The sequence below is a fragment of the Alexandromys fortis genome, unplaced genomic scaffold (genome assembly GCF_014885135.2).
Source record: "Alexandromys fortis isolate MF-2015 unplaced genomic scaffold, M_Fortis_MF-2015_v1.1 scaffold_80, whole genome shotgun sequence".
Lineage (NCBI taxonomy): Eukaryota > Metazoa > Chordata > Mammalia > Rodentia > Cricetidae > Alexandromys > Alexandromys fortis.
In genome coordinates this window covers 6,312,444-6,335,663 of record NW_026068174.1, presented here as the reverse complement: position 1 = coordinate 6,335,663, position 23,220 = coordinate 6,312,444, and the positions used below count along the sequence as shown (strand labels likewise).

Here is a 23,220-nt window from a genome sequence, read left to right as displayed (position 1 = left end):
GTCCAGACAAACACACACTTGAAATTTGAGCTACTGTCCAGACAAACACACACTTGAAATTTTCTGCTGTTTGTTTCCATTTTTCATATCTTTTAGTGAAGTGGGAAGTTTTGAGTGGTTACTAAAAATATTTTTTAAAAAAGTTTTATGTAAAAAAAAAAAAAAAGAACAAATCTTTCCTAAGAAGCAACATTTCATTGGGATTACAAAACAAAAACCCTCTAACCTCAGGCTCTGACCAGAACTTAACTGCCGGCTCCTGAGCCTGAAAACTGGGTATGTAAGGATAGCCCACAGGGGGAAACAAAGACGACTTAAAAATATTTCAACATCATAAAACTGAAGTTCCATTCGGCAACCACAGAGTCCTGGAAAGAGCGATACTGGAAGGGAAGGAGCAGCCTCCCCCTCAGGGGCACCACACCTGGAGGTCAGTCAGACTCCGGACCCCAGCGACCACAGACTCCAGCATCCACAGTGAGTGTTCCCGGCAGTGTCCTTGGAAGAACTGATTTACTTTCAGAAGAAACAGACACATAATTCATCCTCTCACCTGCGCACAGCATCCTGGAGCAGCCACTGCCACCTGCGTGCTGTGCTGTGCTCATGGCAGCAGGCCTCGTCCTAGCTTACTCTCCTTCAGCAGTTTTAGTGGATGAACCAAGTAATCAAACCAGTAGAAAAGACTGGCAGTATATTTAAATAAATAACTTTATTTAGGATACTTCAAGTTTTATGTATGCCCACTATATAACAACCAAAGTCCCATAAAGTCTAGCTGAGGCACAACCACCAACTGGGGCCCTTTGAAAAAAAATCAAAGATAATAAAGTGTCAAAGAAGAGAAGTTCTGTTTTCCCAAAGAGAATTTAATTTAGCAAACAAACTTCCCTGATTCTTTAAGGCCCACAGTGGAAAATTTAATTTCCTTTTAAGGGCATGCCTAGTCAACAAGCTGATTAACCCATATTTAGAAAAATAAACCCCATAATTAAGAAAAATATATCAAATGCCTTTCATACCCAGAATGCACTAACACTTCGACACCAGAATGACAAACCTCTCCTCTCAGTCCCAAATCAGATGTCAGACATCTGTGAGCACTAAGTAATCAAGTCTGCCCAGAGGCAACACTCCCACACCATGAGGAGGTGAAGGCTACACCCTGATATCTTCCTTCTCATTGCCTGTGGTGCCAGAGGATACTCTAGTGGGGGCTCACAGCCTTCTCTCTCAGTGGACACAGATGTTGGAGGCCTTTAAAATATCTGCTAGTTTAGTAAGACAAGTTACCAATTTCAGATGCTGAGAATGGCTAAGCTTAAAAAGCATTTACATCTCAGTCACTGTCCACAGCAATAAACTGGTGCGGACAGGCATCACAGGCACCTTCAACAACGAGACCATGGCCTGGGGATGCAGGGGAGCCTAAGGGATGAGGAGTGAATAGATTCTTACAGGGAGGTGTGCCTGGAAATCAGGTTTGCTCCTGGCTGTAGAACGCGGTCAGATGGAATGACACGGACAGCCATCTCACTGAGAGCCACAGTTCCCTCCCCTGGTTCCTAGTATTGATCTTCACATGACAAGGGGCCACTAGGGGTAATGACAGACACTGGCTGTTGTCTGTCAGAGCAGAAATGTGATTTTATCGTATAGAAGCAAATATTAACCCAATGGAAGAACTAACAAGCAATAACCAGCTCCTCAGTGCCAGGCCTGCACTCTTGATGTGTTTCCAGCTCCAGCTGAGACATACCCTTTCTACCACGCTCTCCGTTTCAGACAACTCAGTGATGAAGCTGAGCATCGGCATCCTACAGAATTGGTGCAAAATGGAATTGTTCTTGACTGCCAAGAGTGAGGGTCACAGAGTAGAATCCAGATCACAGAGTGTCAGCAGAGGACAGCTGATTTCTCATCACAAGTGTTAAATAAAAGGACAAGAATTATTCTTATTCACATCCAGTCTCACGGCTGAAGGCAAAGCCATCTTTGGATGTGGAGAGCCTGGCACTGTGAGGAGGCCAGCGATGAGGCCCACTGGCCATCAGGCCTCTCCAGTTACTGAAGCCCAGGTTCTTGGCTTCTGCCTGCTTACCTCCAGGGAAACATAAGCAACTGAAAGCCTTTTGTTGTTGTTTTTAAAATTAAAAACAGTAATGTGCATTAGAAAAGATAGCACAGAAAAACTGGCTTCAGCTCAGTCTGACCAGGTCCTAGTCATGGATGCAGTTTTAGAGTTCGTCTGGCTGGCAGGTTCATGGCCAGGGCAGTCTTTCTCCTCCTCATTTCCCCACTCCCGATCAGGGCAGGAAGGCGGTGGGCAGAGTCCTGGGGCCATCCTTTCAGTGGAATGCATACAGCAGCAACAGAATGGTACAGATGCCGATGACCCCTCCTAGGATGAGTGAGTCACGGCGCTTCCTAAGGTTGATCCTTTGTATCAGGCTGTTCACAGCAGGAAAACGGTCTTTGAAACTTAGTTAAGGTCATACTTGAGAGGGGTATCTAAAAGGCACAGGACTCACACACAGCCATCAGTGGAGTCCAACCAGCAAATGACGAGAAATCATGCGGAAGAGAAAGGAACCCACATTCCCAGATGGGAGCAAACTCAATCCACCTAGTCTGCAAAGTGCACATGCAAGAACCACGGAAAAAATCAGTGGAGAGACTATGGACAGCTGCCAGAGTCCACCAAGGCTTCTGGGCTGGCTCTGCAGTTCCCCTTTCTGTCCTTTACCCTCCCCTCAGAGACAGAAGTTCTGAAGAAAACCCGACCCCTCTCTGCCCCAGGAAGGAATCCTTCTTGGACTCAGGTAGTTGGGACTAGAGAATTATTTAAAATTTTAGGTTTGCTTTGCAGTGATTAGCATGCTGTAGCAGGAAAATGGGCTAAATGCTCTTGCTGCTCTATTTGGGAATTGGAGAGAGAGAGAGAAATTGGAATTTTTTGGGCTTTGATAACCATCCCAACCATATTTTAGTACTTCAGGTCATTAATACAGTCCCTGCTTGTGTACACCAGGGCAGCTGCACTGTTCCATGTTGGCAGAGACAATACATCAAGTTAGAAAGACCAATGACCACGCTCTTCATGAAAAGTGCAGTGTTCTTCCCTCTAGGACTCTCACAGGGACACATTACTCGTGCATGTGCAGACTCTACACATCGTATGAGCATAGCTAGAATTTCTTCACTGTCTTGAGCACATACTCCTGGCATCAGTGTATTTCTGAGTAGGACCAAAGGGACAACCGACAGAGAAACAGTTTTAAAAGTCAGGAACAGGACATACATATCAAAATGACAAAACCTTTTACAAAGTGAAAACTTCCCAGAGAAAAGTCTTCATTGTTTTATGTTCAATGCAGGGATAAAGAAATCATCAGGGGCTGGAGAGATGGTTAGAGGTCAGGAGCACTTGCTGTTCTGCCAGAAGACTTAAGTTCTGTTTTCCCAACCCACAAACACCTGTAACTCCAGTTAAACCGTCTGGCCTCTGCATGAGTGCACACACACATAAAAAAGTAACATAAAACTGTGGCATCAGAAAACCTTGACTGTGGTGAATACACTCTTTTTTAGTTTATCTCTGGGAACTATTCCTCTCGTTTCTTTTTTTGAGACGGGGTTTCTTGGTGCAGCAGTCCTACGGCTGTCCTGGAACTTGCTTTGTAGACCAGGCTGGCTTTGAACTCAGATATCCACCTGTCTCTCAGGTGGTGGGATTAAAGGCATGCATCACCACTGCCTGCTCCTCTCAAGCTCTGCAGGGAGAAGCATCTATACTCAGGTAGTAAACAGTCCTTCCCTTGGCAACAGCTTAGCTCTGAATGGGCACTGGTTTAGGCTAGGGGATACGGTGACAGCTGTTAGCAAGTTTGTTCTTTTCCTACGGCCTTTGAGCTGTGTTGTAGTCATCTGTCATAAGGGGAGAGGCAGGCTAATACAGAGAAAGAAGAGATCTGTGACAGGAGAGAGCACACACTGAAAATAAAATAGAAACCAGGTGTGTGGTAGCACAATTTCTTTTTAAGCCCAGTATTTGGGAAGAAGAGGCAGACAGATCTCTTAAGTTTAAGGCCAGCCAGGGCTACACAGTAAAACCCTCTCTCAAAACTTAAAATAAAAAATTGAAGTGGCAGCTGGATAGCTGGGTTACTTTACATACTAGTTGAAACTGAGTTTTCCATTCAAATTTGTTACCTCTGTTTTGTGCCTTCTCTCTAAATGTATGTGTCCTCTAAGCCCCAAGTCCTAAAGGAATAGTATCCAAGCCAAGAATATTGCCTGCTATGGACTTGGGCTTATTTTCAGTGGTCATACAAAATACAAAACCTTTTACATTTACTAAGCTGTCTCTGCTCTTGCTACTAACATATAATAAATACAGTGTTTCTCATTCTTCTGGGGCTGAGGATGGAGTACCAGAGTCTAGGAGTTCTTACTAGCCTGGATGTTGTGTAACAGTTTCCTGTGAGATTGAAACATTCCATCATATAGGGAAGCTCCTTAAACCAGAAGGTAGACAACTCAAAATAGCTTTAGGAAGTCCCTGAAACTGACCAGATTCACTAGACCCCTCCCTGCCAGAGTAAGCAGAGCTAACATGAAATGACTCTTAAAACAGATTAGCTACCTATACGAGGTTTAGACCAAAGCCACTTGGAAAGGACACTCTCCAACCTGTGAGCTGCCTGTAGGCTGTGCAGTGTGCTCTAAGTTTCCCAGCTTTTGTGAGCTGTCACCCCTACTGGGGTGGGCCCTGGTAATGCAGCTGTCTGTGAGTCACTTCTACCGTAAGTAACCGTGCATCCATATTCCTATAAATGACAACAACATAAGTCACTGGCTCACCAAGTTGCACTTTGGTGGTATCTATACTTTGGTCTAGAGTGGCCATATATGGGGTGAGTAAATGAGTGTGTTGCATCACCCCGGAATGACTCACTATGTCTTCAGCTTTTATGTGAGTCCTGGAGATGCAAGTTCACACTGGGTAACAGAGAGAAACATCACCTGAGGGAAGGGACATTATGGTATGATCTGATTTCATGGAAATGCATGAAAAATGCACTGGGGGCTGAGGAGATGACTCAGGGAACAAAAGCGCTTGCTGTACAAGCACGAGGAACTGAGTGTGAATCCCCAGGACTCACATAAAATGTGGGAAGATGGGAGGTAGAGACAAGAGAATCCCTAGAAGCTTAAGAGTCAGCTTGCTGGAAGGATATAGCTTCATACAAGAAACCCTGTCTCAGTCTAGGTAAAAGATGGGGACACATGTGTACCACAGAAATATGCAATGAATGCATGCACATATACCCACAAAGAAAGAAAAAGCATGGAAATTTAAAATAGTTCTGCAAAGTCAATAAGTTCCTGTTTTTTTCCTTTTATGGGACTCACAAAACGCGATGTCACAGAACAGCACTGTATAAACTGTGCAGCACTATATGAACCTGAGTGGTTTGGGATTGTGGTTTTTATACTAGACTAACAGAAAATTGATAAAGGACTGGAAAATGCCAAGCAATGCCAGGTATATCCTTTTATGGGGGGTGATGTGGGGAAAATAGATTATCAGGATAAAAGTATCCTTAATTACTGTTGGCCAGATGATAGCCAACTTTTGAAAAATCTTAGGTCCTTCCTACATCCACTTGGGACATCCCCCCAACTTCTTTGAAGCAATCCTATTTTGAGTTGGGAAGCTAAACATTTAAAAACTGATGCTGGGTGGTGGTGGCACACTCCTTTAATCCCAGCACTCGAGAAGCAAGGCAGGCAGGTCTCTGTAAGTTCGAAGCCAGCCTGGTCTACAAGAGCTAGTTCCAGGACAGGCACCAAAAACTACAGAGAAACCCTGTCTCGAAAATCCAAAACAAAACAAAACAAAACAAAAACAAAAAACTAACAAGCAGAGACTACTCTGAACCTGGGCTTGTGCGGTCACCATATTCTACCGCAGTTACACACACCTGCACAGTGTCCCCTCCCTTCCTGCGACTGACTTGTCCTCCACTGTGACAAATCAGAAAACACAGACACAGTGTTGGGTGGTTAAGAACACAAGCAGGGAGTACTAACTTGGATCCAGAGCTTTTAAGGATAGAAAAATACTGTGAATAATTTTACAAATCTAAATCTTTAGTATTAACCCTCCAGAGTGCTGTCCCCTAGAAATGGTGCTAAACCTAAGTTTCCACAAAGCAGGAAGCCCTCACATGATGTGGTTGCTAAGGAGCTCTACAGCTACCAATGCTGGTGACCTGCTTCTCTATCCCTATATAATGGGGGAGGGGAGAGGGACTTTTACCCCACCAACAGATTTCAAAAAGGATACTGGCCAAAGTGTTCATTTTGCTGTGAATAGACTTGAGCATTCCTCTCTGAGAAGTCATATTTTCTTTCGTAGCCATAGCAATGCTTCAAGAGGGGAGGAAAAGAAACAACTGGGTTGGCGATGGAGAATTAATTACCTTGCTCAATCCATCACATCTCTAAAAGCACAGTGAGCAAACAATCCTGGAATGACCAGGCAGGAAATGGGTACAAATCACTGCCTGGCAAACTTCCCACTGTCTTTTTCTCACTTAACCCGCTGTTAACCATCAAAGTCTTTGTTATGAGTCATCTTGTGTTTTCTTCGAAGTAACTAATGAAATAAGATGCTATGAGACAATTCATACATTACAAAGCTGCTTCTAATGGCTTAAAGAAGGTCCAATTATTAAAACAACTTTAATCAGGAAAAACTGCGAAGAAGAAAAGAATCATAACCATAAAAAGTGTCCAAGCATATATCCACATTCAATCAGCTCTTAACATATAAACAAACAAGGTTTCGAAATTCTAGGGAATCAGGAGGCAGATCTGGGACTCACTAAATGTAACTGGGAAAGGGGTAATGTCGCTTTTTCATAGAATGCAGCCTCTTCATGAGACCACTCTGAGATCCTGTTGAGAATCGGAGATAACACTCTTTTTGCTGTCACTTCCATGATCATGTATTTTCAAGTCTTATTGCCCCAGATATCAGTAACAGAAATTGGGGAAAAATAGTAGCTAGATCCAATTTCCTGACTTAGCTTTGACCCATCTCCACGGATAAAAAACACTCACGCTCGGGAAGGACCATCTGAAGCCCTGGTTCCCTTGCAGGCTCTAAGTAAGACAGTTGGCTGGAGGGGCTACATATACCTACTTAAGTAAGAGACCCACAAGAAATACAGGGAATCTGACAGTAGGAACCTGTGAGCCATGTGTCTGTAGCAGTGTTTCAATAATCTACACCTTTTTATCGTATCTATGGCATCCTTTTTTTCTTTTCAAAGTAGGTTCTACCCTTTTATCCTATCATATAAGGTGTCCCGAGGCTGGAAGTAATGGGCTCAATTCCCCTTGGCTCCTGTACTTGCAGAGAGACTTAGAGGCTACTAGTGAGATGCTCAGCTCTTGAAGGGGACAAGTCAAGGGGCCACCCATTGCTGGTAAACTGCTGGCCCTTCGTGGGCAGCCTCACGGAACAAACCACCAGGAGGTCCAATGAAGGGAGCCGCTAGAGGGATGACAAACTAACCAACATTGTAACTTCATGACTGAGAAGACAAGGAATATGTAAGGAGACACCTAGAAGAATATTTATTGAAGCATTTTGTAATAGTGTGTGTGGGGGAGGCAACAAAAATATTAGAAGCACCCTACAAAGCCAGTGACCTCAAAGAACAAAATCAGAAAGGCATAGGATGAGCTCAGTTTGGGACAGGCTATTTGGAAAAATCAGGGAGTAGTTGTCCAAAGAGCTGGTCAAGAGATGGTCACTGAAGCTAGGAAGGGGAATGAGAGTTACTGACAGTCAAACAGGCCATATGTCAAAAGAGGCAGAAGAATTGACTATTTTTTCCAATGCTGCCACAACCCAGAAAGCTAGCTGTGGGGCTCTGGCCAAGGAAGGCTATGGGCAAGTTGTCTCTAAAGCACACAAACTCCACACTGGTGGTCTTGTAAATGGCCAGTTCCAGGAGCGTGATGAAGGCCAGGCCATGTCATGAAGATCCTAGAATCCAGGCCATCATTTAGGAGCTGAGATTAGAGGCATGTGTCATTTGGCTCAGAGGAGCCTTTGAAAGTATCAGGAAGACATGAAAGCAGCAGAAGCATCAGAAAATGACCAACTTCTGCTTGAAATTACAACAAGGGACTTGAATAAAGCACTCCTACTTTAACTAGCTTTGTGGTCTTACAGAAAGTAACCGAATTCAAACCCATGCTGAGTAAGGAGGACAGTCTGAAATACACAGGCCTCTGTTTTTAAAGGGGGGCTACCATTATCTCATGTGCACTCTGACTCACAAGTGGATAGACATTAAAAAATAATTTCCACAAAGCACTTTGTATTCCTTGGAGAATGGATATTACATTAAATTATTACCTTGTTGAATATGCATGATTTCCAGTACCACATAAAGTCTATCTAGACATATTTTCCCAAATCATCCCATCATCTGGAGCTGAGTTGAGTGAAATGAAGGCTATTATTTCAAGTGTCAAATACTTAGAGTCAAAAACATAAGCTTCATATAATATATAATGTTTTAAAAACAATAAATCATTCATATGCTTACTGGAACTTCAGATTTCTTACCAGTACCATAAACTAAGCATACTTACATATTAAACATTAATTTACCTTGTGTATATGTGTGTGTCTGTGTCTGCACATATCATGTGTACACGTGAGTGTTTCTGTGCCACCTGTGCACGCAGGTTAGAGGAATACTGTCAGGAGCTGGTTCTCTTCTTCCACCGCAGGCCCCACGGTCCAGTCATCAGATTTGGTGGCAGGCACCTGTATCCTCTGAGCCACCTCATTGTCTCAGACACTGGTTTAGTATAAATGCTGTGGCTCTAGAGCTATAAAGAAGATTCTGATCTGGGGATCTGAGTCCTCAGTATTACTTATAGTCATGTGACCACAGGCACAGCCTTGATTTCTTTTCGTTCTGGAGATGGAATCTACTGGTCAATGTCTATCTCATGAACCAGTTACTAAGATTAAATGTCCCTTATAAAGGAAGGCCACAGCAGAGATGCATTACCATCTAGTGAAATTTTCATCTCTTAAGGTGCATGACTTGACCTTTACTCTAGTGAACAGCATTGACTTGATCTGTTAATTAAGTGTGCAAACAAACAGCAATGAAGTAAAACAAAAACCATCCCTACCTTATTGTTTCTTCTATCAGACGATCAGAGCTGAAAAAAAGAAAGAAAATTCAAAATTTGGAATTATTAAACATATACTTAAAACATTTTTTATTTTTTGTTTATAAACTTTACAGCCTTTTCTATATACAGAATAATGAAGATCTGTTTTTTTGTGCATCTAGAGAAAATCCTGAACTTTGAAATTAATTCAGCCACATGTGAAGTAATTTACATTTTGCTCTTACCTGTCTACTTAAATCGTCTGGTTTTTTCATGACATTCCTAATTATTAAATTCTGGCTAGTTTTAACGACAGCATTAAAAAGTGAAAGTTCTTCAGCCCAGATAACTCAAAGCTGTCACTACTATCCATTCAAAAGGTAAGGATTACAGCCACTTCTTAAGCCGAGGAGATGAATGCAGCTCTAGGCCTCTAAGCAGCAGTATTCAGACCTCATAGCTCCTTCCTTTTGGGGGAAATAGTTTTATTTTGAAACAAACGAACGAACAAACACAACTAAACCAAATCTCAGCTCCTGAAACTTTAGAGTCCAAGAGAGTGAATAAGGAACAAACAAGCCCAACACTTCACACCATGGAAGAACGAGACAACCCAGGAGGAACGCACAGGAGAGAAGCTAGAGGCTTAGTAATGGGCCTTTACCAAGCTTAACATCAGAAGGCACAGAACAAATTTCCAGAGTTCAGCGTGTGTGGAGGTGTAAGGCATGTTCTAGCACAGAAATAAACACTTGCTTCTCCCCAGCTACTTCCTTCCAAAAGAGTGACTCTGTTCACTCTATAAAACAGAACACTGACATGAAGTTCGATAAAGATGAGTTCCATAGGATGCCATAAAAACCTTGCATAAGTCATACAATTAAAAATTTAAAAAGTAACAAAGATAGTGACTAAAAGCCAGATGTCCTGGATGTCACTACAAAGACCAGGTTGGCCTCAAACTCAGAGATCCACCTGCCCCTGCCTCCTGAGTGCTGGGATTATAGGCGTGTGCCACCATGCCTGGCTTACTTCAAATTAATTTGATCAAACATTTTAGTAAGTAAAATGGAGAAGTTAGAGTGTTTAGAAGCAGGTGTGTTTAACTGTAGCAGAAATGAAATGCTCTGTTATATGACTGTGTTTTAAAGGTCTGGAGGGCCGGGATTGTAACTCAGGGTGTATAGACTGGGTGCAGTGGCACATGCCTGGAACTCCAACACTTGGAAAGTAGAGGCAGGAGGATTGGAAGCTGATGGTTATCCTCAGCTACAGAAAGAGTTCTAGACCAACTTGGCTTACCAGAGACCTTGTCTCCAACAAACAAACAAACAAACAAACAAACAAACAAACAAACAGGACTGGGAACCTAGAAAACCAAATGAATCACAACATTCTATTAAATAGCACTTTGTAATTGGTTTCTGAATCCTCTTATATAGAGAGTAAGAGCTAACCAGAAATACATTTTTTTTTTTTCTGCTCAACCTACATTACGGTCATGGTTCAAGCATGTAGCTGTTCGAACCGATCTCATGGAATTTTCCTACCATAAAGCTCACAAGCAATAATCTATGTACAAGCTGCTGGCAAAGGCATGAACCTAAGGTATGCTTGATCTCCACTGAGCATTCTGACGTCCCTGAGCAGCTCTTTGGTTTAGGGTCTCCTTTCACAGGTCTAAAGAACAGCAAGAACTCTAAGTCACAGCCTCTCTCGAATCCCTCGTGCTTAACATAAACAACTTACACATCTCAAAGTCTAGCCCGAAAGCTGTATCCTTCTGAAGCTTCCCCAGACACACCAGTGTATACAGGCAAAATCAATTCTTCTTTACATTATAACAGTATGCCCTCCCATCAACTCATTCAGGAATATAATGTACCTCAGATATTGTGCGACAGAGAAAGAAAAGGTTTTCACATCAATTCTCACGTAAGACCTTGAAAACCCACTCTCTCAGGATATCACACTGATGTGTTGTTTACTACTTCTCTAAGCAGTGTGAGTTCCCAGGGGTAGGGACTAAGTCTGATGCATCTTTGACTCCCCAGAGTCTAGTACAGTACCTAGCACACAGGAGATGCTCATTAAATGCTTAATAAATGAATGAATAACGAGTAACAGACACTTCTTGTACTAATAAAATATCAATCAGGATTAGCAATGAAATAATCCTTATAATCCTTATAAGTTTTCTGCAGAAGGATACACACACACATTTTTATAACCACAATTTTATAATCCCTCGTGACAAAGTTCCTCCATTTGAAGGCTTGTTTAAGAAAGTTGTGTGCCAAAAATAAAAAGGAAGAAAATCATGTGCCAACTGAAAGCAGATTTGATTTCACTACTCATCTAACAAGTTCAAAATAAAGAAAAACGAGCGTGTGTAACATAGCTCCTAACTGTGAGCCAGCTATGGGCAAACTACAGTGTGCCTACAGCTCTTGGGAAGTGGAGGCAGGAGGATTCTAACTGTGAACCAGCTGTGGGGCAAACCTATAGTTTGCCATAGTTCTTGGGTGGTGGAGGCAAGTGGATCAGAAGTTCAAGGTCATCTTGGCTAATCAGATCATTCTGCTTTGTCATTTATTTCAGTATTGTAGGTAACTGGATCACTTGGGACAAATCTGTAACGGAACCTTGAGCTATCCCATGAATGGAATGAAAGACATAATGAGACAAATGCCACCAGTTCTCATAAGCTAAAATTCCAATTCTCTACTACGTACATGACCCTGGCACAGCTCAGAGATTCTTTAGAATTTCTTCAATGTACTTCCCAGATTTTCACTTCAGAACACTGCTGTCTGAGGAAGACTTTAAATATAATCATGTCCTTCTTGTAACATTGATTGACTCTGAAATCAGGAGCCAAACTAAAGTTTTTATTTCTTTTTAGTTTTATCTGTCCGGCTTGTGGTCATAGCAATGATAAACACCTTTTTTTTTTTTTTTAATCAAATAATGCTTTGTAAACATTTCTTTCTGGTGTTTTCTCCTTGGAGTAACATTTCACACATGCATACACAAATCCAAAGAACATGCATGCATGCACATAAATTGCCTCCTTGTAGCTACACGTGAATAACAACAAGCAGCAAATATGAACTTAGGAGCAAGGCTGATGTGTAAGCCTGCTGTCCAGTGAGTGTGACTATTAACCAGTCAGCCAGGCTTCCCTGCCAACAACCCCACAGCATGTAACACTCAGTAACACTCAAGTCTTTCAACAAAACTACATGAGTTAATGGGAGTTCATAAACACTCCAGAAAGCTAAGGTCAGATCCTTAAATACCAGGAATCTACATTACTTCACTCATTGATGTAATAGCTGACAATTATATAACTTGAATTCTATGATACTTATTAAACAACCTAAAATGCAACCATGTAGAAAAATTTTAGAGACTTATTTTTATTATTTTTAATTATGCTAATTATGTGTGCATATGCATGTTCCTGAATGCAGATTTCTGTGAAAGCCAGAGGCATTGGTTCTCTTGTAGTTAGGGTTACTGGCAGTTGTGAACCGCCTAATATGAGTGATTGGGAAATGAAATTCCAGACTTCTGCAAGAGCAGCATGTACTCTAAACTGCTAAGCCATCTCTCCAGACCCCTAAACACACACATATAAAAAAGGTTGTTTAGTGACTGCTCTTCGGGCTGATGAGGGAGGGGGAGTTGATTGGAGGAGGGGGAGGGAATGGGAGGCAGTGGCGGGGAGGAGACAGAAATCTTTAATAAATAAATAAATAAAAAGACAAAAAAAGGTTGTTTAGTGTAGTCTCTTTCTCTTTTGGTATTTACTTTTCTTGTCTTTTTGGTTGTGAGCTTAGCCTTCAATTTCAATGTTTGAGCTATCTGTACGTCTGTTAATCTTGCACATGTACTGTATGCAGGAAGGACTGGCAAAGTCTCGGCATGCATTATCTTAGCGACCCTGTGCAGTCTATGCCATCCACATTACTTTGAGGAGCAGCACAGGAACATCAAATCAGAGGACCTGGGCTCAAATCTCTGTGAGTTCCAGACCAGCCAGTACTAACTACCCAGTGAGATCATGTCTCAAAAAAGAAAGAAAAAAAAAAGTCTACTGTGGCTATAACTAGGTTAGTAGAGTGCTTGCCAAGCATGCATGAAGCTCTGAGTTCAACCCCCCATATTACATAAGCTGGGCATGGAAGCACACACCTGCAATCAGCACTAAGTATAGGCAGGAGAAGCACAAGTTCAAGGTCTTTGACTACAGAGTGGGTTCGAGGCTGGCCTAGGATATACAAGACCCTGTCTCAAAACAAATTGAGCCTACCTAAAATATTTCTGCAAAAAACTTTAGAGTATACAAATGACATGGTTGGTAAAATTTAAAATGAAATTAACAATACCAAAACCCTAAACATAACTGAATAATGTCATATGGAAAGCAATCAACAGTTAAAAGGCAATAAAATAATTATTTCTTCACTCACAGACATGGTTAGACCTAAGGTAATGGATAATGTGTATATTTTCACTGCTGAGTTGGTAAAAAATGAAAGCAAATGAAAGTTATCAACTAAATACTGTGATCAATCTTATTTAAGTATGACATGCTTTGTATAACGGCACTATATCTGAAAAGTTACTGGAGATAAATTCTTTGGAATTTTAGAATGCTTTAAAAAAGATTTATCTATTTATTTAATTTATTTATTATGTATACAGTGTTCTGTTTGTATGTATGCCTGCAGAAGAGGGCACCAGATCTTACTATAGATGGTTGTGAGCCACCATGTGGTTGCTGAGAATTGAACTCAGGACCTCTGGAAAAGCAACCAGTGCTCTTAACCTCTGAGCAGTCTCTCCAGAATGCATTTAACTTTATAAAATGACTTAACTTTAATGGCATCCATCTTTATGTAACATAGCTCTCATTCGATTTTTTTTTTTGCAGTTTTTATTTTTTATTTACAATTTAATAAATATTCCTCGATGACTGCTCATGGGTAGGCACCTTGGTAGTATTCAGCCAGATCACAGTGATGGTGTTTTCCTAATGGTGCGTAGATTTCAGTAGAAGTCACTATCAAACCAGCAAGACTGCATTTATGCACCCATCGTTCTCAGGATTGTTGGTAACTTGGGCATACTTTCCCCAAATAACCTTGCCTCCTTGTGTCACAAGGCCCAGCTCACTCACGTTCACTTCAATGACTGTCCCTTTGGTGATTACACCCGGAGTTGTATATAATGGGGATGATGGATTCTTTTTCACACCAAGTATTGGCAAGCAAAAGGTAGCTTTCAGTTCAGGATGTGTGACGTGAGCTTTTTTGAAACGCAGACCCATTGGCCTGATAAACCTTTCATATTTAGGTGGTTTTCTTGTAAAACCATCACCAACAAAGCAGACTTTAGTAACCATCCTCTTCCATGCCTTCTTTTTTCTTTTTCCTGTTCGAATTACTTTCAATACTTCTGTTTCTCCTTGGGCACGAACTTTGGGTAGAGGGACTTCCCATTTTCCCGCCTTCTCTTTTCGTTTCTGCTCAATCATGTTGGAAAGCACTTTTGCTCTAGATTGCCCTCTCTGTCCAGCAGGTAGGCAGAAGAGGGTTTCCGCAGTCGGGAGGTGGCGGACGGCTGTTCCGCAGCTGTCATCATGCCACAAAATGAGCATATTGAATTACACCGCAAACGCTATGGATATTGTTTGGATTACCATGAGAAAAAGAGAAAGAAAGAAAGTCGGGAGGCCCATGAACGTTCAAAGAAGGCAAAGAAAATGATTGGCCTGAAGGCTAAGCTCTACCATAAGCAGCGCCATGCTGAGAAAATACAAATGAAAAGGACTATTAAGATGCACGAAAAGAGAAACACCAAGCAAAAGAATGATGAAAAGACTCCACAGGAGCAGTACCTGTCTCATTCGATTTTAAAAGTGAAAAACTGAAGAGAAGTCAAGCAATGTGCTTTCAGAGTAACTGGTCTTTCAGTTCTCTATAAAATCAGGCCACAACGGTTCCTTGTTATAACAATATAAAAATTTAAAGAAACACTCACAGGAAAGAAAGGCAATGAGGCGTGGGACAAACAGCAAACATGGGAAATGTGTGTTGAGTAAAGCTGTACTATTAAACAGTGATGAGACCTCGACCTATATTCTCTCCGAGTCTTGTTTCTTCCTCTGTACAGAGGGAGGTTTCTGAGAGACTTACTCAAGAATTTAAATTTCACACTTTTCTCTCTCTTTGTGTGTGGTATATGACTCGTGTGTGCAGGCACACGTGTCAGTGGACTCGTGAAGCAAGGGAGGGTATCAGGTGTCCTCCTTCTAGCCCTCTCTGCCTGTTCCTTTGAGGTAGGGTCTCTCCCTGAACATGGGCTCATGTTTCCCAGCTAGGCTGGTGTCAGCAAGCCACAGTGACCCTGGCTGCATGCTCCAGTGCTGGGTCACTGAACCTTGGGACCACATCTGACTCAGATGTGTAAGGGACTAAATCTAGGTCTTCACGGTTGTGCAGAAAGTACCTTAACCATAAGCTATCACTCCAGTCCCAGAATTGAACATTTCAAAAGGATTGTACAAGGAATCCATTCTACAAAGCAAAACATAACCGGTTACATTAATATTCCCTATAGTTCTTAAAATTAATTTAATATTTGAGTGTGTATAGTAAGTATTCAATAAATATTTAGAGAATAACTGAATGAATAAAGTAAGTCTTCCACACTAGGGTATGGTATATATTCACATTACATTATACATTAAGAAAACAGAACGAGGGAAGAGACAGAAATCTTTAATAAATTAAAAAATAAATAAATAAAAAAGAAAACAGAACGAACAGCCTTGCTGAGAACCAACTCATAGAAGCAGGTGTTAAAAATTAACAAGCACAATAGAGGCCGGAGAACCAAACATGCTAACAGCAGGCTAAGTTTTGCCTTATGAAATTTATACTCAAGGAGGGTCCGATAGGGAAAAGATAGACAGAACAAACCATTAGACATTGTCATAAATGCTTCAAGGGAAACAAGAAAGAAGCTTTACTAAGCCATAGCAAGGGGAGGCTGGCTGAGTTAATGAGTAGGAATAGCTTCCTAGAAAGGACAGGCAAGCACAGAACCTAAACTTGTCAAAAACAAGCTCTCTGGAAGAGTAAGAAAACAAGTGGATAAACAAAGCAAAGGCACAAAGAAGACAGGAAGATGCCTTGGTATCTGGGAAAGGAGACAGGCCCGTGCGTCAGGTGCCAGCTGCAAGGGAGCAGTGATTCGATGAAGCAACAGAGTGAAGACAGTTAGGAAAGGTGACCCCACATGGAGGGCACTACAGACCTAGGAAAAGCTAATTCACCTGAGGAAACGGAGGAGGAAGGAAATATTAAAGTAAAACTTCCTTCAGTAAGTGGATGAGGTGAAAAGGCCTTCTTAAGCACACTCCATCTGTTTACAGTCTGTAGTCTAGCAGACAGCAGAAAGTCCAAAGGATGCTAACAGTGGGTAAGAACTTCACTGAGGCCCTGAGAACACCACATTCTCTCTGGTAGTTTTCCAACTCCTCTGGCAGCAAGAGTGATTTATGCCTCTCGTTGAGCTGATTATAGTGAGCCACCTACTGGCCCAGGGACATTCAGACTGCTTGCCCTTTGTCTACAAATATCCACACAATTTAAAACTGGAAAACCTTACCACAAAGGAACCCCTGCGCTAGACGCACTCACTGGTAAGCCCTACATACCAAAGAAGGAAACAATATGCTCTTTCAGAAAACAGGAAGGGGGTACATCCCAAGTCACTTAAAAGGGACAACATTATTCGTGATAAAAACCACACAATGACATTTCCAGAATAGAAAACTAGATTATATTTAATTAGAATAATGCAAAATTCCTTAAAATAAGTCTAGCAGTTACAGAAAAGAAATATTTCGTGATCAAGTGGGATTCCAGGAATTCAATATTGGCTTAATGTTTGAAAATAATGTAATTCATCATATTACAATAATTAAGGAGAAACAATTATTCCCCTCAATAGTTAACTAATTAATTAAAAAACTGAACCCCATTAATGATAAAAACTATTATCAAGAAGAAGCCTGGAAACAATCACCTCAATGGCAATAAAACAACAATGAACCCTTCTGAACCCTTCCTTACGCTTGGATCTAAGTTCCTGAGTAACACTTGCTAATAAGAGAAACTGAGGCTGCTTAGTAAAATGACCAAGCTCAGGAAAGCATCATGACAGATGCTAACCCCAATGAGGTACAGTGATGTGAGCAACAAGGGAACTACAGTCCTAGATAAACCCCTACTTGCATCTGAGTCCATGTTGAGGAAGAGAATAAAACATACAAAGAGACAGCTCTTTCTTACAGATCTAAAATCAATGTAAGAAGGACTGATGAAACCAAACCACCAAGAGATTGTTGCAGTCTGAGTAAGCTTAGACATGAATGCTAAACTTATTGACAACATTTTGAGGAGAAACAGTATTTGTGGAGTCTCCAACCATCTTATCTCTCTCTCTCTCTCTCTTTTTTTTTTTAAATTAGGGGTTGGGGATGGCGCTGGAGAGATGGTTCAGCAGTTAAGAGCACTGACTGCTCTTCCAGAGGTCCTGAGTTCAATTCCCAGCAACCACATGGTGGCTCACAGCTATCTGTAAAGGGATCTGATGCCCTCTTCTGGCATGCAGGTGTATATGCAGATAGAGCACCATATATAAATAAATCTTTACATATTATTTTTAAAAATAATAATAATTAGGGGATGGAGAGGGCTCAGCAGTTAAAAGTAACTGATACCCTTACAGAGGACTCGAGTTCAGTTCCCAGTCCTCACATGGTGTCTTACAACCTTTCACGATGTGGGAGTGTCATATCAATCTGTTGATTTCATTGGCTGAGCAATAAAGAAACTGCTTGGCTGGCCCTGATAGGTTAAAGCATAGGTAGGAGGAATAAACAGAATAGGATGCTGGGCGGAAGAGGAAGTGAGGTCAGACTCTGCTCTGCTCCCGAACAGCATGGACGGAAGCTAGAATCTTCCCGGTAAGCGCACCTTGGGGTGCTTACACAGATGATTAGAAATGGGCTAGTCCAGGTGCGAGAATTAGCCTGTAAGGGCTAGAGTTCATGGGCCAAGCAGTTTTTAAATGAATACAGTTTGTGTGTTGTTATTTCGGGCATGAGCTAGCCAAGCGGCTGGGGTGTTGGGGATGCAGCCCCGCCTCTCCTATTTCAACACTTTCACTACAAGTTCACAGGTCTAGCACCCTCTTCTGGCCTCTCTGGGCACCAGGCGTGCATGCAGTACACATACATGGAGGCAAAACAGTCACACACATAAAATTACATTTTTATTTATCCTGTGTGCATCCATGTGTACGTGTGTGTGTGTGTGTGAGTGTGTGTACACAGGTGTCACAGCATACAAGCAGAGGTCAGAGGACAGCTTATATGAGTTGATTCTTTCCCTCCACCATGCAGGTCTTTGGACCGATCTCATGTCATCAGGCAAGTACCTTTATCCACTGAGCCATTTCTCCAGCCCTGCTTCTATTTTAGGACAAAGTCTCAATATGTTGTTCAGTCTTGCCTCAAATTTATAATCCACACATTTCAATCTCCCATACAGATCTCATTATACTTATTACAACAGGAAATATAGGTATTATAGTGTATACACACACACACAGTCACAGGGCTGGGGTGTACTAAGTGACAGTATGCTTGCCCAACAAGCAGAAGAATCCCTCTCTACTGGAAGAGAAAGAAAGCATTAATCATATCCAGCTGTGAAGCCTGCAAGCCACAATAATGACTGGCCCAGCAAGACATGGCCACTGGTGCAACAGTGGCATGAACACCACAGGAGTAACCATCTACTTTCTGAGTGGATTTAAGGCCCACTCAACTGGATGAAATCTGTACCAGCCACCATTATGAGGCTAAGTACTTATGGCTAGATAGATCAGAGGCTATAGGAGAGAATTTGCTACTATTATTCTGACAAAAGGACTTAATAATATTAAAGCAACTCCTAATGACATGGCTATATCCATGGATTAAGGCACCCCTCAGTCCTCAAAAAAGTTTCTGCTTGCAGTAGGTGATGATTAAAACAGACCCAAAACTGGCCAAGATGCAGAGAATAAGAGTTTTCAGCTCCAAAGGGATTATATATGCTACACCCCTCTTCCACTGTGGAAGACGGCAGAAAGTGTGAAAGCTAGAGTTGGTTGATAGTGACAAGGAAATGGTGTCTTCTGAATGCAGCAGGGGAAGCACACACAGGAGCTCACACCAGTTGTGACATATGCACAAGGACTATGCAAGCCCAAGTCAGACCAGATGCCAGCACAGACAGGGGAGTTAGGTGTGAAGTTCCAACTCTGAAGAGGAGCTATTGTCAACGCCATATATCCTTCATCCAATCATTTTCTGCTGAAATCTTGGGAAACAATTTTTTGTTTGTTTGTTTTTTCCATTTGATATTTAGCCTTACTACTCTCTATAAAGCTTCTTCAATAAGAAAGTGGTAAGAGACCACATAAATTATCAGTACTATTATTATGGATACCGTTAATAACTTGCAGTAAGGATAACAGCAGCACAGCAGTAGGCAGCGAAGAGCAGAGTAAAATCCTCGAAGGGCATCTTTTAATTAAGGCTGATGAGCTGCCACCCATTTCTACTGAACCCACTCGGAGCACGGAAATTAATATAATAAATATTATATTAATACTTATATTAATATAATAAATAAAATGTCTTTATAAGCACAGAAAACAGGTAGTACTCACTTTCGAAGGTGGTCATGTTCTTTCAGAAACAGTTCAGTTCTCCTGTTGTTTACTCCAGACCCACTTTTATATGATCTAGAACAATGTCAAGAAAAGGCAAGAACATTTTAGAAGATACAGTACCATTAGGTTAAGGGACTAACTAACCCCAGTTAGACCGTAATTTCTAACAATCAGAATATAATGTTTTCCATTTCTCTTGAAAAATACTAGCAGATATGTAAAAGATACATGTTTCTCCAGTTTAGATTTCGGGGTTTTCTGTTTTTCAAACCAACCCACTCTTCTTGAGGGGGATCCGACTTTTCCTTTGTGTATGATATGCATTATTTTCTCCAGCAGAAGCAAAACTTTAGACTAATCAGCACCCGGCACCCTGGGCAAGAGAGCTACTGAAACAGTGTCATCCTTCACAGCAGGGTCAGTCCCTCACCACCCAAGCCCAAGGAGCACTGGAACCCAGCTGTGCATGCTTTAGAATTCCCATGTTCATTGGCAGCACAATAAAGTTACAAAAGTGACATTTACTTCTACCAATATTATTATTTTCCTGCTTTCCACTAGTAATAAAAATTTCTTTTTTTTTTCCTTTTCCTTCTTAGTTTCTTTTTTTCCCTTTTCCTTCCTTCCTTCCTTCCTTCCTTCCTTCCTTCCTTCCTTCCTTCCTTCCTTCCTTCCTTCCTTCCTTCCTTCCTTTCTTTTTTGGAGGCAGGGTCTCTCTATGTAGCATTGGCTGTCCTGGAAGTCATTCTGTGGAACAGGTTGGCCTTGAACTTACAGAGATCCGCTGGTCTCTGTCTCTGTGCTGAGATTAAAGGCATGTGCCACCACAACTGTCCTTTAAGAACAAATGTTTTAAAAATCCTGAACTGTACCAATGCCTACAAAAAGAAGATGATGTGAAGGTATGGGAGAAAAGACCAAGATCATTGTAAAATGCTAAAGGTTCTTAGTTTCATATAAGGCTTTGACTTTTATTAAACCTGGAAACATTTGCTCACATACAAACACATTTCAGAGTTTCAGGGATGTTAACAGCTTTCTGAACATAGAAAGCTAGGGCAACAGAGAAGCTAATGACAGGGAAACGGACAAGCATGCCATTCCTGGCATGGGCAGGAAGGGATCATTCAAGCTGGACTTAAGATCAAGGTTGGCAAGGGAAGACTGGGAGGTGGCAAAGTAGATTCAGCCCATATTGTAACAAGGCACAAAGGACACAATGGAATGGAAATCAGAAACCATGAAACCTAAATCCTGGTTTTGCTACTTGCTTTGTGATTAACCACAGATATAGCCTAAATCCACATAAACATTCTATACGGTAAGAGGAAAGATAACTTACTCAATGTCTTTTCGTACTGATCCCATCAGATTCTCCCTTTCCCGTACCGCCATAAAGTTTGCTTTGGTTTTATGGAATTCATGTGTATAATCCTGAAATAAATCAACATCCAGTCTCAACACAACTATGGATGAGCTTTTATCCTTCTAAAGTAGCTGTGCACGGTCATCAGGTTACACATTTCAAACACTAAGCACCCTACCACCTGGTACTTGATCACATAAAACTGTAAAGGTAAAACTCTTAAGACAAAATGACTTCAAGTAGCGTAGGGTAAAAGAAGGGAGAGATTTTTCTACTTAGTGTTGTACTTAATAAGACTTATGGTTTATTTTTTTAAACCCTTGCCTCCATCCCCACCTTCCCCTCAGTGCTGGGGATCCAACCTGGGATGCTACAAATGCAAAAATGTTCTACCAATGAGCTACACCCTGAGTTCATTGTCAAGTAAGTTTATAATTTTGTCCATTTTCCTACTGTCTCTCTTATTTCATTAATTCTGTGTATATTAAACAGATGAGTCATTTGTAGCTTCTGACATTAGATCTTCCTTAGCTCGTCACTGCTCAGAAATTACAAATTTCATCCAGGCTCTATTCAAAACTTTGATAGTTTTTTCCCTCCCTCCTTTCTTACACTTTTTCTACTTTTTAATCTTTAGTGTTGAGGAGGGGAGGAGAGGAGGGAGGGAGAGGAAGAGGGAGATGGAAAGAGGGGGGAGAAGGAGGGACAGGAGAGAGGGGGAGAGAGAGATTTGCCAGTAAAACACTATCTGATTCCTGCTAGGCTGTAAAAAGCTAGGTTTTGATAGTGTAGCCTGTAATCCTAGCAGTGAGGAGGCAGAGAAGAGAAGAGCCCTTGGGCTCACTGGCCAGTCATCCTAGCCAAACTGGCAAGCCCAGTTCCTAGTGAGACCCTTCCTCAAAAACCTAAAGAACTACTAAGGAACAATTAACTAACAAAGATTGACCACTGACCTACACACACACACACACACACACACACACACACACACACACGCACCTACCTTCAGAGATTTTTTATAATTTATGCATGCATGTGTGTGTGTGTGGGGGTGCATGTGTGCAGGTCAGAGGACATCTTGTTGCAGGTGTTAGTTCTCTCCCTCCACTGTGTGGTGACCCAGGTCTGAACTCAGGTTGTGAGGTTTGGCAGCCAGTTTCTTTACCCACAGAGTCACTTGGTTGGCCCCTAGAAACAAACTATCAATTATCCTCGTTTTAAACAGGCCTTAACATGTGGTAGAATCAAATGCTCATCTTCACTTTCAGAACTGTATTAAGCTTTATTCCTGGTTATTCTTGGGATTCTAAATGAACTCTAGTATCATCTCACCATTCTAAAGTAAAGGACGTCTGGCTTGGCTGGTGCGCACCTGCCATCCCAGTGCTTGCGAGGTGCAACAAGATCAGGAATTCAAGGACAGTTTGTGCTAAAAGAAACTCTGTCTCAAAATAAAACCAATTAATTAAAAAAAAAATAAAGAAAGAAAATAAAGAGCTATATGGTCACACACCTGTAAGGTCAGCATTTGGAGGCTGAGGCAGGAGGACTGAAAGTCAGGGGCAAGTCTAGACTACAAAGCTAGAGCATAGAGACTGCCCCAAACAAAAAAATCACTTCCCATGTACTCCTTTACATGTGTATGTAAGGTTGTTTCATTTACCCCACAAGAGGGCTTTGAACTCTTGATCCTCTTGTCTCTACCTCCCAAGTACTAGGATTACAAGTATATACCATCACATCTGGCTCTGTGTGTGTGTGTGTGTGTGTGTGTGTGTGTGTGTGTGTGTGAGAGAGAGAGAGAGAGAGAGAGAGAGAGAGAGAGAGAGAGAGAG

At 41.6% G+C, this 23,220-nt stretch overlaps 2 protein-coding genes across 3 annotated transcripts in view; both read right to left on the bottom strand.

Annotated features, from left to right (window-relative positions):
• Positions 1–693: 693 nt before the first annotated feature.
• The window catches only part of Gosr1 (golgi SNAP receptor complex member 1), a 31,919-nt gene continuing 9,392 nt past the window's right edge, over positions 694–23,220 (bottom strand). For both annotated transcript variants that reach the window (XM_050128924.1, XM_050128925.1), the window contains exons 5-9: positions 21,362–21,453; positions 20,017–20,091; positions 9,235–9,264; positions 6,353–6,435; positions 694–2,473 (exon numbers count right to left, since the gene is read on the bottom strand). In XM_050128924.1, coding sequence (XP_049984881.1) covers positions 2,349–2,473; positions 6,353–6,435; positions 9,235–9,264; positions 20,017–20,091; positions 21,362–21,453 — 405 coding nt within the window. In that variant the 3' untranslated portion in view covers positions 694–2,348. The remainder of the gene's footprint in view (positions 2,474–6,352; positions 6,436–9,234; positions 9,265–20,016; positions 20,092–21,361; positions 21,454–23,220) is intronic.
• Positions 14,136–15,106, bottom strand: LOC126492457 (ribosome biogenesis protein NSA2 homolog). Its single transcript, XM_050128926.1, has one exon. It carries the CDS (start codon positions 14,882–14,884, stop codon positions 14,291–14,293), a length of 594 nt encoding a protein of 197 aa, XP_049984883.1. The 5' UTR covers positions 14,885–15,106; the 3' UTR covers positions 14,136–14,290.

Excerpts from the sequence above, each read along its gene's own strand:
- LOC126492457 (XM_050128926.1), bottom strand. The coding sequence starts at position 14,884 with ATGCTCATTTTGTGGCATGATGACAGCTGCGGAACAGCCGTCCGCCAC.